Raw genomic sequence first — 14,094 nt, forward strand, 5'->3', positions numbered from 1 at the left:
CTGAGACCTCCCTCCCCAATGCCCCAGGTTCCAGGTTCCCTCTCTATGATCGCAGATCGCAGGACCTCCTCTGTAGTATTCTCAGCACTTGGGACTCCCTCCCCACAATGCATCCAGACCCTCAGCCCTTAGCCCAATGGTCCCAGGTCCAGGGCCACCTGCAGTGTCAGCTTGGCTTAGTTGGTAACTTTCTCACCTCTGAGTCTGAAGGTTCTGGATTCAAGTCCCATTTCAAGACTTGAGCTGTCTTTCGGATGAGTTGTTAAACTGAGGCACTGTCCGCCTGTTCAGGCAGGTGTAAAAAAGATCCCATGACAAATTTTCAAAGAAAAGCTGGAAGTTCTCCAGGTGTCCTGAGCAACATTCATCTCTCAATCAACACCACCAAAACAGATTATTTGGTCATTCATCATGAAGTTTGTGAGACCTTGCTCTACTCAAAGAAAAACATCCTGATGTTTCACCTGGTTCTATGCTTTGTAACTTATTCACATGGCCCCTGGTTCTCGCTAACCTATCTAACTCAAATAATCTATCCACATGGACAGTATCTAGTCTTTTCTATTTTAAAGACCGCAGTCAAATTTCTCCGAAGTCTATGCTTTTCTGGAATAAAAACACCTAGTTCTGTTAGCCTGTTGTGGTAATTAAGGGCTTTTAAGTTAGGTATCAATCTCGTAGCATAATCAGAACCTTTTCCAGGATCTCTATAAAATCCACCATGTGATGACACCAATATGACTATAAAGGCCCTTTCTGAAAGCCCTATCACTTTTATGAACCAGAAGGGATTTCAATCCTTTAATGTCCAGATAGCATGGGATGCTGCTTCATTATGCACATCAATACATGCTGCCTGGGATAGTGCTAAAGACCTGTGCTCCAGAACTAGCCGCGCCTCTAGCCAAGCTGTTCCAGTACAGCTACAACACTGGCATCCACAAAAAGCAGGACAAATCCAAACCGGCCAATTACCGGCTTATCAGCCTACTCTCAGCCATCAGCAAAGTGATGGAAGGAGTCGACAACTGTGCTATCAAGCCGCATGTGCTCACCGATAACCTGCTCACCAATGCTCAGCTTGGGTTCTGTGAGAACCATTTGCCTCTAGACCTGATTACAGCTTTGGTCCAAACATGGACAAAAGAGTTAAATTCCAGAGGTGAGGTGAGGTGAAAGTGACTGCCCTTGACATCAAGGCAGCATTCGACTGAGTGTGGCACCATGGAGCCCTAGTAAAACTGAGGTCAGTGGGGATCAGGGGGAAAACTCACCAGTGGCTGGAGTCATACCTAGCACAAAGGAAAATTGTTGTGGTTGTTGGAGGCCAATCATCTCAGCCCCAGAACATTACTGCAGGAGTTTTTCAGGACAGCATCCTAGGCCCAATTATCTTCAGCTGCTTCATCAATGACCTTCCCTCCGTCATAAGGTCAGAAGTAAGGCTGTTCACTGATGATTGCTCCATTCACAATTCCTCAGATAATCAAGCAGTCCATGCCCGTATTCACAACATCCAGGCTTGGGCTGATAAGTGGCAAGCAACATTCGTACCACAAAGTACCAGGTAATGACCATCTCCAAAAAGAGAAATGCTAACCACCTCCCCATGACATTCAATGGCATTACTATTGCCAAATTCCCCACCATCAAAATTCTGGGGGTTGCCCGGAAAGCGTTTCAATCCAATTACCGACTTGACTCCCCGATGTGTTTGCCCAGGAGTTGCATAGCTTCCTCTTGATGCCTACTGACAGGTCTAGTGCTAGCTATTCCTTTACCCATACAAGTCCTTTACCTCTGGTTGAGTACATGTTTCTCCTTTGCAAAGAACAAAAAGATTTAGACAGACTAATTTGCAATGGGGCCAATTTTTGTCTCTGTTTTCATGCAGGAATGGGGCGGTTGCATGCTGAATATTGTGATGTAGCTCTTATTGCCCTGTTCCCACTGACGTCCGGGCTGCTGCAATTTTGGTGGAGTCCTTCGCGTGGACGGCCCAGGCACTCACCGAAAACAGGCGAGTGCCTCATCAGTACATGCAAATTGGGGTTCTATGACATACATAGTAATCGACTTAAAGAGGACATAGACAGGCTGGTGGAATGGGCGGACACATGGCAGATGAAATTTAACGCAGAGAAGTGTGAAGTGACACATTTTGGAAGGAAGAACAGGAGAGGCAATATAAATTAAATGGTACAATTCTAAAGGGGGTGCAGGAAAGGGAGACCTTGGGATATATGTGCACAAATCTTTGAAGGTGGCAGGACAGGTTGAGAAAGTGGTTAAAAAAGCATACGGGATCCTGGGCTTTATAAATAGAGGCATAGAGTACAAAAGCAAGGAAGTTATGTTGAACCTTTATAAAACACTGGTTCGGCCACAACTGGAGTATTGTGTCGAATTCTGGGCACTGTACTCTGGGAAGAATGTAAAGGCCTTAGAGGTTCAGAAAGGATTTACTAGAATGGAACCAGGGATGAGGGATTTCAGTTACGTGGATAGACTGGAGAAACTGGGGCTGTACTCCTTAGAGCAGAGAAGGTTAAGAGGCGATTCGATAGAAGTGTTCAAAATCATGCAGGGTTTAGATAAAATAAATAAAGAGAAATTGCTCCCATTGGCGGAAGAATTGAGAACCAGAGGACACAGATTTAAGGTGATTGGCAAAAGAGCCAAAGGCGACATCAGGAAAAACTTTTTAACGCACTGAGTAGTTACGATCTGGAATGCGCTGTCTGAAAGGGTGGTGGAGGCAGATTCAATCATGGCTTTCAAAAAGGAATTGGATAAATACTTGAAGGGAAAAAATTTGCAGGGCTATGGGGAAAGAGAGGGGTAACGAGACTAACTGGATTGCTCTTACAAAGAGCTGGCATGGGCTTGATGGGCCGAATGGCCTTTTGTGCGGTATCCAGTCTATAATTCTACATAGGGCTCTGGTACAATTTTGGGCTTCCACTGGATGGAGAGGGCTTTGCACAAACCCAGTTGGTTTTGTAGAGCAGCATAACCAGCGGTCCTTAAAGGGCTCGCTGGAGGTTGCTCTGAAAATGTAAAAGGTAAGTTTTTCCAACAAATTTTGTGGGGCCGGTGGGAGCATGTAGTGTTCCTTCAGGTCCCACAAAAATCATTCTGCCGCTGCTGGTTCATCTGTGGACACTTCCTCCACTGCTGCTATCGTCTGCCCACACCCCATAGAGGAGCCACCAGTTTTCTTGACCCTCCCTGATTGGCAAGCTGCCTTCTACACTTCAAACTTGCAAGCAGCTCGCAAACAGCATATTAATGAGGCTCGACAATTCGTTGTGCCCCTCGCCAGTGACATTGGACAGGCAGCAAGCACATTCTGCCCATCATCTGCCTGATACCTGTCCAAACTGAAATTCGGCCCCAGAGTGTTTTCACTCAGGTGTCTACAGAACGTACCATCAGGTGTAGGCAATGCAGCAGCCTCTTCCTTTCTCAGTGAAACATTGTAGGAAATGTGATATGGGACAGTGAATGGTAAGAGAGGAAATGTACCCATGAGGGTATGGTGAGGGGCCTCTGTGCCTACTAATGCTGTTATTCATTTCATCTTAGATGCTATATGGTCCTGGATAGTGTGGAGTTGAGTCGTGCTTCCAGTAGTATCTTAGTATCTGCATTCACTTACGTTGGCCAGCTTGGTGAGGTCATTAATATGTTTCCAGCACTGAATAGCTGTTCTTAGGGCAATAGAGTAGTGTCACCTCCTTCCAGTCCGCCTGCATATCCTTTTTCTGGAACATAAGTCCTTGTCTTCTAGCCCTTATCTCTGCCAACATTATCTTCACCGCAATTTCTGAGAACCTTGGAGCGTTAGTCATTGCTGAACACGTAGGCGGAAGTTGCATATCATCATTTTAATGACGATATCAGGAAAATCTTCCCCCCTCCACGCCCACGGACTCTGAATTTACATGTAATTTTCAACGCATTATTAGTCCGTAAATTGGAGCGGGTCCTGTTTGCACCGGGATTCCACCAAGTAATGTCTTCGCTGCTGTTTACAATTGGGTCTGCGGCCTTAAGGTGATCTATGTGTGCTGATGCCGCCTGGAATTCACTTTTATAAATGCAAATAAGGATGGCATAGGAGTGGCTAAAACTCATGACTTGCACCCTCAATGCACCCAGGGTAACGTAAAAAGAAATAAAAGAGGCGTACTTGTTGCCAACATCAGCTAATACTGGTTGAAGTACTTTACTTTGGACCCTGCAGCTTATAGAAGCTTTGAAGAAGAGCAATTACTTGACTTACACGATAGATTTTGAAGCACTTTATTGTGTGTTGTGCTTGGAGAGAGATGACTTTGTCTCTGACAGCCCGTGAGACCAGGAGGATATTTCCCTCTCCCCCACAGTAAGAGGTCTGTTAAAATTATGGGATTCCCAATGGACATTCCATTGTTTATTTTAATGCAGGAAGAGTGAGATAACATTTGGGGGGATTGTGCACTACAAGATATTACATTTCAAAGAATTTATAGGTCATTCAGATCATATGATGGTCTCAGTGAGGAGCTCTGCGGGAGAAGAGTGCTCTTCACCAAAGAGGCTTTGCATGAGGACCTGCAGCAAATTTACCACCGCACTTAATAGCAATGCTCCTGGCTCATTTCTAATACCCACAGAGGATCTGTGTATCAGTGCCTTTGGTGCTTTCTGGGCTTGCATTCATCTGGTTACTAATACACTTTTTAGGAGAGCTGAAGAATTCATCCACATTAGCATAACAGCAAGGCAGCAAAGTGCATGGTAAAATAAATAGCATGCACACAGCATTATGAGTTCCTAACATTAACTCCACTCAGCTTTCTTAATAGAATTTCCACATGGAATTAACACTGCCTGAAAGAGCAGTGGAAGTAGATTCAGTAGTAACTTTCAAAAAGGAATTGGATAAATACTTGAAGGGAAAAAATTTGCAGGGCTACGGGGAAAGAGTGGGGGAATGGGACTAACTGGATTGCTCTTACAAAGAGCTGGCACAGGCTCGATGGGCTGAATGGCCTCCTCCTGCGCTGTAACCATTCAATGATTCTATAATTTTAATGAATTCAGGAGAAACTTCTTTACCCAGAGAGTGGTTAGAATGTGGAACTTGCTACCACATGGAATAGTTGAGGTGAATAGCATACGTGCATTTAAGGGAAGGCTAGATAAGTGCATGTGGGAGAAAGCAATAGAAGGATATGCTGATAGGGTTAGATCATGTAGAGTGGGAAGAGGCTAGTGTGGAGCATAAACATCGGCATAAACCAGTTGGGTCGAATGACCTGTTTCTGTGTTGTGAATTCTATGTAAATCCTCCCCCTCTCACGAGGCAAGCACCATGAATGATAGGGGCTCCAGACTAGCCCATGTAAATGTCCCTGATCCCAGGATTTGGGACAGGGTCAGGGGCACATCCGTAGAGCAGGAAAAAATCTGCCTCACTCCAGATCCACCCCAAATAACCCCCCACTATGTATTGTAATTGGATGTAAAGAGACAGCCACCAAGCTAAACCTAGACAAACACACTACGTTTTAGTCACAACCTCCACAGGTGACATTACCCCCCTCCCTGGCCCTCATATGCCCTGCGGAGTATTTACCCAACTTAAACTGTTCCTATCCATAGAACCCTCAATCCCATTAATAACCAGGTGTGTATCCAGCTATTTTTTGAAGATGATGCTTGACACAGCTTTGAGTGCTTTTGCTGGGAATATCTGCTTCTGAATTCTTTACTGTTATATTTCAACTTCTGATCACCCTTTTAACTTGTTTCTGTGCGATCCTCTCTTCCTCTTTTCTTCCTGCAGCATTTGTAGAGTTAGTTTCCCCTCCATATTTCAATTTTAATTTGTTAATCCGTATACGGACAGAGTTGTTTCGTCTGAGCTAGTTGATCTTAGATATGTACTTACCCTCTTCCAATCCATTTGTATTAATTCTTCCATCATTACATAGGATCACATAGAATTTACAGCACAGAAACAGGCCATTCGGCTGAACAGGTCTATGCTGGTTTATGCTCTACACGAGCCTCCTCCCACCTTACTTCATCTTCCCCTCTTCATCTCTTTGAATTTAGCCCTTTTAAAGTTATAAATCTGGATCCTGGTGTTTAGCATAATGACGTCTCAGATAATGTTAAACTTGATCATTCTGTGATCACTGTCTGTCAGGGGGCTACGACTTTGATTCCCTGTAACTGTCTGGGTCATTTACGAATCCAGGTCAACATGAGTACTATCTCTCATGGCTTCCTTTATGCACTGAATCATGAAGCAGTCATGCATTATATTTACTCACACTAACTCTGGACCACTTTCATTTTCCCAATTTACGTTGATTTGATTGAATTCTACCATAAAAGGTAACTTTCCTCTTCTTACACACTTTGCTTATCTCTTCATACACCTTACTATACTCCTCCTTGTGTTGACCTGAATCAAAACATTGCAGCTAATGTGGCAAAAATTAACAAACTGTGGATTACAGAAAGAGTACTTGCATTGTAAATGGACAAAATGATAGTCTCTGATTTTTTTTACACACAAAGAGCACAAAGCCAAATCTTGTTATTACAAGCATATGAGATAGGGAAAATAGACTGTTATTGACCTACTCTGTAGTAGAGGAACAGGCAAAAAATGTTACGAGGTTTCTATCAATATAGTTTATAACTAAACATGTATTTGTCTTAAAGATGGACCCTTCTACTTGATTTATTACCGTGCAGAAGAAACTTTGAAATAAATCAAATAAAATGCTCTCTTTTCACATTTCTACAGTCATTAAATTAAGTGTATTTTATTTTTAATTTATTTAAATTCCATAATTCATCTGCTCCCAATCACATCTTATGCAGTGATCCCTGGTTCATTGAATTTGATGTTGTGAAGATACTGTAATTAGAATTGTTTTGTATCTGTGTTGCTTAATTTCATACTCTTACCAAATTTTGTCTTTCATTTCAGAACAATGTAATTAAAACCTCCAAATATAACATTTTCACGTTCTTGCCAATCAACTTGTTTGAACAGTTCCAGCGAATTGCCAATGCTTATTTTTTATGTTTACTAATTTTGCAGGTAAGTGTTTATTTTTATCTGTGTTTATGTTACATTAAAACACACCCCATTGACCAAGTTTTTAGTCACCCTAATGTTTTCTTCTTTGGCGTGACATTGATTTTTGCCAATTTATGCTTCTGTGAAGCACCGTCGGACATTTTTCTACATTAAATGCGCCATATAAATGCAAGTTGTTAAATGATTTTATAACCTATGGGCTCGATTTTCGCGTCGGGTTTCCTGCGGGTTTCCAGCGGGGGGGCCCTGAAAATCCCGATATCCGGTCACGTGACCGGATCGCGCCGAAATCCCGGCCACTTCCGGGTACCGCGCTGACGTGTGGGGCTGCGCGCGCAAGCCCCGCAGGTGGGAATCCCGCAGGCAATTAAAGCCAGCGGGGTTCCACTTGAGAGTACTTACCTTGCTTGTTGAGGTCATTTAATGAGCTGAAGCAGCTGTCAAAAGAGGAAGTGTGGGATTTTAGGTTCAAGGCAGTGAGTTTCCCACACTGGGGGAAACAGTCTCTCTCCAACCAGGCGTGTTGCAGCCAGCAGCCTGTGGCAGGTGCCAAGGTGCACTCCACGGGGGAGAGCCCTCACCCACGCAGGAGGCCACCGCGTCACATAGGGCAACCCCTGCCCTCCACCACCCCCCGCCAAGCCAGAGGACAGACCGACACGAAACCGCAGCCCCAGTCCGAGGAACCACCCACCTACCCTGCACAACCCCTCAGACCAACACCTGCCAGATGGGTGGTGCGTGGACACCCTCGGAGGACGAACAGCATGGCCAGCCCAAGCAGCCTCGCAGTCCACGCCGTCCGCCGCAGAGACGTGGAGCCCCCCAACACGGTGTTGTTGCACGCCCACCTGCACAGCAGGAGGGAGGGCTACCGCAGGGAGAGACGCATCGCAGAGGGCACTACCCTCGCCACATGGTCCACAGACCGAGGCGCAGCTCCCCGGACCTCTCCGAGCAGCAGTGCACAAGGAGGCGCAGATTCGCTCGACATGTAGTTGTGGAGATCTGCAGGCTCTTTCATGCCGAGTTGCTCCTGGCTGGCCCCAGCACCAACTGCTTACCTGTCGCTGTCAAAGTTACCACTGCCCTTCACAACTTCTCCTCCGCATCCTTCCAGGGTGCAGCCGGCTACACCACCGATGTCTCTCAGTTGTCTGCGCGGAAGAGCCCTGCAAATACACCTGAACCTACTCTGCAGTAACACGATGGGTGGCATCAGTGGTGGGTCCTCATAGTGATACCCAGGAACGGGCATTATTGGACACAACGGACAGGATTCGCGGAGACATGGCAGTGGTGGTGTCAATATAATGTGTGCTGTTTGTTGCTCTGAAATTCAATATAGGTAACACCCATGACAAACCCTCAGACACCCTTGTGCACCCCCTTCATGCTCACGACACGTTTGCCTTACGCTGCCTACTGCACATATGTGATGCATGCCCTGTGGCTGCAGCATAGGTGGTGGCAGGTTGAGTGAGGCTGGCCGTGAGGGAGATGCACGAGAGGGTGAGTATGGGATGGAGCAATGAGATTGTATGAGGATTGGGTTGCGTGTTAGTGGCAGGATGAGTACTGGCGAGGTGAGTAGGTGGAGGTAAGATGAGGATGGGGTTTGAGTGGGTATGAAGGGTGATGTGACAGAGTAGTGTTGGCGGTGCCGAAGGAGATGTGGGGTGGGGGCAGTGTTGTGGCAGACGGAGTGTAGGGGAAAGACTTCGTGTTCTCACTGTGGCTGACCTACTGCGGTCATTGCAGCGCCTCCTGCACTGTATGCAGGTGGGCGATATGTTGGTGGCGCAGGTGACCCCCTCTGCCACCTCGAGCCAGGCCTTCTTGGTGGCAGAGGCAGGCCGCTTCCTCCCGCCCGCCGGGGGGAAGATCTGTGTCCTCCCCCTCCTCCTCACCCCATCTGATGATACCTGGGGTGAGGCATCATTAAACTGGGAGCAGCCTTCCCCCTGGGCTGCTCCATGCTGCAATTTGTTCCATTGGTTGCAGCATCTGTCAGTGGAAGACTGCCCCTTTAACTAGAGAGCCTCCAGCTGACAGATCGTACTGCGCATGCGCAGCCCGCCCGACGCGCAGGCCAGCGCCGCGGACCCCGGAGGAGCAGGTAATTGATTCCTATTAGTGTGTTGCCTGCTACGATCGCGCGGGCAACCCACTAATTTCGCCGAGCATGTTGACCACGCTCCCGAAACCCAACCCGCCGGAAACCCGCAGGCCTGGCAAATTCGAGCCCTATATGTATAAATAATGAAAGTACTCATTGGAAAATTCTCATTTTTAAAATAATCACTTGGCAACAATATGTGGGCTTTATAGTACCAAGTCATAATGGGGGAAGATTTCCCGCCTGCGCTATGTGCAACAACCAAATCCATTCATAAAGAATCATTGATGATTTTGCTACATGTGGTACTCTGAGGAAACTATTGTCAATGAAAATGCTTGGGTTATTCATCCTTGAAAGGAAATTGCTAAGAGAGGACCTCATTGAGCAACACAAAGTAATAAACAGTATAGAAAAGGAAAATTCTGTTATAGTAGTGTACAGGTTCAAACTATAACAGTTTAGTTTGAAGTAGTGCCCTCGATTTTCTTTTTCGATACTTTTATTATTTTATATTATAGAATCATAGAATCATAGAAGTTACAACATGGAAACAGGCCCTTCGGCCCAACATGTCCATGTCGCCCAGTTTATACCACTAAGCTAGTCCCAATTGCCTGCACTTGGCCCATATCCCTCGATACCCATCTTCCCCATGTAACTGTCCAAATGCTTTTTAAAAGACAAAATTGTACCCGCCTCTACTACTGCCTCTGGCAGCTCGTTCCAGACACTCACCACCCTTTGAGTGAAAAAATTGCCCCTCTGGATCCTTTTGTATCTCTCCCCTCTCACCTTAAATCTGTGCCCCCTCGTTATAGACTCCCCTACCTTTGGGAAAAGATTTTGACTATCGACCTTATCTATGCCCCTCATTATTTTATAGACTTCTATAAGATCACCCCTTAACCTCCTACTCTCCAGGGAATAAAGTCCCAGTCTGTCTAACCTCTCCCTGTAAGTCAAACCATCAAGTCCCGGTAGCATCCTAGTAAATCTTTTCTGCACTCTTTCTAGTTTAATAATATCCTTTCTATAATAGGGTGACCAGAACTGTACACAGTACTCCAAGTGTGGCCTCACCAATGCCCTGTACAACTTCAACAAGACATCCCAACTCCTGCATTCAATGTTCTGACCAATGAAACCAAGCATGCTGAATGCCTTCTTCACCACCCTATCCACCTGTGACTCCACTTTCAAGGAGCTATGAATCTGTACTCCTAGATCTCTTTGTTCTATAACTCTCCCCAACGCCCTACCATTAACGGAGTAGGTCCTGGCCCGATTCGATCTACCAAAATGCATCACCTCACATTTATCTAAATTAAACTCCATCTGCCATTCATCGGCCCACTGGCCCAATTTATCAAGATCCCGTTGCAATCCTAGATAACCTTCTTCACTGTCCACAATGCCACCAATCTTGGTGTCATCTGCAAACTTACTAACCATGCCTCCTAAATTCTCATCCAAATCATTAATATAAATAACAAATAACAGCGGACCCAGCACCGATCCCTGAGGCACACCGCTGGACACAGGCATCCAGTTTGAAAAACAACCCTCGACAACCACCCTCTGTCTTCTGTCGTCAAGCCAATTTTGTATCCAATTGGCTACCTCACCTTGGATCCCATGAGATTTAACCTTATGTAACAACCTACCATGCGGTACCTTGTCAAATGCTTTGCTGAAGTCCATGTAGACCACGTCTACTGCACAGCCCTCATCTATCTTCTTGGTTACCCCTTCAAAAAACTCAATCAAATTCGTGAGACATGATTTTCCTCTCACAAAACCATGCTGACTGTTCCTAATTAGTCCCTGCCTCTCCAAATGCCTGTAGATTCTGTCCCTCAGAATACCCTCTAACAACTTACCCACTACAGATGTCAGGCTCACTGGTCTGTAGTTCCCAGGCTTTTCCCTGCCGCCCTTCTTAAACAAAGGCACAACATTTGCTACCCTCCAATCTTCAGGCACCTCACCTGTAGCGGTGGATGATTCAAATATCTCTGCTAGGGGACCCGCAATTTCCTCCCTAACCTCCCATAACGTCCTGGGATACATTTCATCAGGTCCCGGAGATTTATCTACCTTGATGCGCGTTAAGACTTCCAGCACCTCCCTCTCTGTAATATGTACACTCCTGAAGACATCACTATTTATTTCCCCAAGTTCCCTAACATCCATGCCTTTCTCAACCGTAAATACCGATGTGAAATATTCATTCAGGATCTCACCCATCTCTTGTGGTTCCGCACATAGATGACCTTGTTGATCCTTAAGAGGCCCTACTCTCTCCCTAGTTACCCTTTTGCCCTTTATGTATTTGTAGAAGCTCTTTGGATTCACCTTTGCCTGATCTGCCAAAGCAATCTCATATCCCCTTTTTGCCCTCCTGATTTCTCTCTTAACTCTACTCCGGCAATCTCTATACTCTTCAAGGGATCCACTTGATCCCAGCTGCCTATGCATGTCATATGCCTCCTTCTTCTTTTTGACTAGTGCCTCAATCTCCCGAGTCATCCAAGGTTCCCTACTTCTACCAGCCTTGCCCTTCACTTTATAAGGAATGTGCTTACCCTGAACCCTGGTTAACACACTTTTGAAAGCCTCCCACTTACCAGACGTCCCTTTGCCTGCCAACAGACTCTCCCAATCAACTTCTGAAAGTTCCTGTCTAATACCATCAAAATTGGCCTTTCCCCAATTTAGAATTTTAACTTTTGGGCCAGACCTATCATTCTCCATAGCTATCTTAAAACTAATGGAATTATGATCACTTGTCCCAAAGTGATTCCTCACCAACACTTCTGTCACCTGCCCTTCCTTATTTCCCAAGAGGAGGTCAAGTTTTGCCCCCTCTCTAGTCGGGCCATCCACATACTGAATGAGAAATTCCTCCTGAATACACTCAACAAATTTCTCTCCATCCAAGCCCCTAATGCTATGGCTGTCCCAGTCAATGTTGGGAAAGTTAAAGTCCCCTACTATTACCACCCTATTTTTCTTGCAGCTGTCTGTAATCTCCTTACATATTTGCTCCTCAATTTCCCGTTGACTATTTGGGGGTCTGTAGTACAATCCTATCAAAGTGATCTCTCCCTTCTTATTTTTCAGTTCTACCCATATAGACTCAGTGGGCGAACCCTCGGATATATCCCCTCTCACTACTGCCGTGATGTTCTCCCTAATCAAGAACGCAACTCCCCCTCCTCTCTTACCTCCTGCTCTATCTTTCCTATAGCATCTGTACCCTGGAACATTGAGCTGCCAGTCCTGCCCCTCCCTTAGCCATGTTTCAGTAATAGCTATAACATCCCAGTCCCATGTACCCATCCATGCCCTGAGTTCATCTGCCTTGCCCATCAGACTTCTTGCATTGAAATAAATGCAGTTTAATCTAGACTTCCCTTGGTCTTTGCCCTGCTTTCTCAGACCATCTGTCCGGTCATGTTCTGTACACTCTCCCTTACTGCCTTTTGTTTCTGTCACCACTTTATTTCCCACTGACTTCCTGCATCGGTTCCCATCCCCCTGCCACATTAGTTTAAACCCTCCCCAACAGCACTGGCAAACACTCCCCCTAGGACATTGGTTCCAGTCCTGCCCAGATGCAGACCGTCCAATTTGTACTGGTCCCACCTCCCCCAGAACCGGTTCCAATGGCCCAGGAATTTGAATCCCTCCAGCTTGCACCATCTCTCAAGCCATGTATTCATCTTAGCTATCCTGTCATTCCTACTCTGACTAACCCGTGGCACTGGTAGCAATCCTGAGATTACTACCTTTGAGGTCCTACTCTTTAGTTTAACTCCTAACTCCCTAAATTCAGCTTGTAGGACCTCATCCTGTTTTTTACCTATATCGTTGGTGCCTATATGCACCACGACAACTGGCTGTTCACCCTCCCCCTCCAGAATGTCCTGCAGCCGCTCCGAGACATCCTTGACCCTTGCACCAGGGAGGCAACATACCATCCTGGAGTCTCGGTTGCGTCCGCAGAAACGCCTGTCTATTCCCCTTACAATCGAGTCCCCTATCACTATAGCTCTGCCACTCTTTTTCCTGCCCTCCTGTGCAGCAGAGCCAGCCACGGTGCCATGAACCTGGCCACTGCCACCTTCCCCTGGTGAGCCATCTCCGCCAACAGTATCCAAAACGGTATACCTGTTTTGGAGGGAGATGACCGCAGGGGACCCCTGCACTGCCTTCCTACTCTTCCTCTGTCTGTTGGTCACCCATTCACTATCTCCCTCAGTAATTTTTATCTGCGGTGTGACCAACTCACTGAACGTGCTATCCACGACTTTCTCAGCATCGCGGATGCTCCAAAGTGAGTCCATCCGCAGCTCCAGAGCCGTCAAGCGGTCAAACAATAGCTGCAGCTGGACACACTTCCCGCAGGTGAAGGAATCAGGGATACAGGAAGGAGCCCTGAATTCCCACATCCCACAAGAGGAACATGACACGGCGCTGGGATCTCCTGCCATGACTTAACCCTTAAATTAGCTTAAGAACAACTACAATGTCAAGAGAAAAAAAAAGGAAAGAAAAACTACTTACCACTCCCTTTAAGGAGTTTACTCCTTTAAATTGTTCTCAATTTAGAGAATGTTAACTACACTAGGGACCTTGATTCACTAAAAAATAAACGCTACTTCCGATAAGACCTGCAGACCTTCCCTTTCCTTTTACTTCAGTTACTGTAGATAAGGAGAAATACTCACCTGAACCTACTCACCAATCAGGTGCCTCCCCTGTGTCGCGTCCCGATCTGATTCCTGACGTCACTTCGAACTCGGTCGCAGCTCCGCTCGGCTCGGCTCCTCTCAGCTGTTCTCAGCGCTCTGAAATC

The 14,094-nt window shown here is 46.2% G+C and overlaps 1 protein-coding gene across 1 annotated transcript in view; it reads left to right on the plus strand.

Annotated features, from left to right (window-relative positions):
* Nucleotides 1–1,011: 1,011 nt before the first annotated feature.
* The window catches only part of LOC137328374 (probable phospholipid-transporting ATPase IM), a 206,246-nt gene continuing 193,163 nt past the window's right edge, over nt 1,012–14,094 (plus strand). Inside the window, exons 1-5 of the mRNA XM_067994373.1 lie at nt 1,012–1,162; nt 1,483–1,567; nt 3,589–3,674; nt 3,794–3,864; nt 6,983–7,111. Of these exons, the coding sequence (XP_067850474.1) occupies nt 1,012–1,162; nt 1,483–1,567; nt 3,589–3,674; nt 3,794–3,864; nt 6,983–7,111 (522 nt within the window). The remainder of the gene's footprint in view (nt 1,163–1,482; nt 1,568–3,588; nt 3,675–3,793; nt 3,865–6,982; nt 7,112–14,094) is intronic.

This window comes from Heptranchias perlo, chromosome 1, assembly GCF_035084215.1.
Source record: "Heptranchias perlo isolate sHepPer1 chromosome 1, sHepPer1.hap1, whole genome shotgun sequence".
Lineage (NCBI taxonomy): Eukaryota > Metazoa > Chordata > Chondrichthyes > Hexanchiformes > Hexanchidae > Heptranchias > Heptranchias perlo.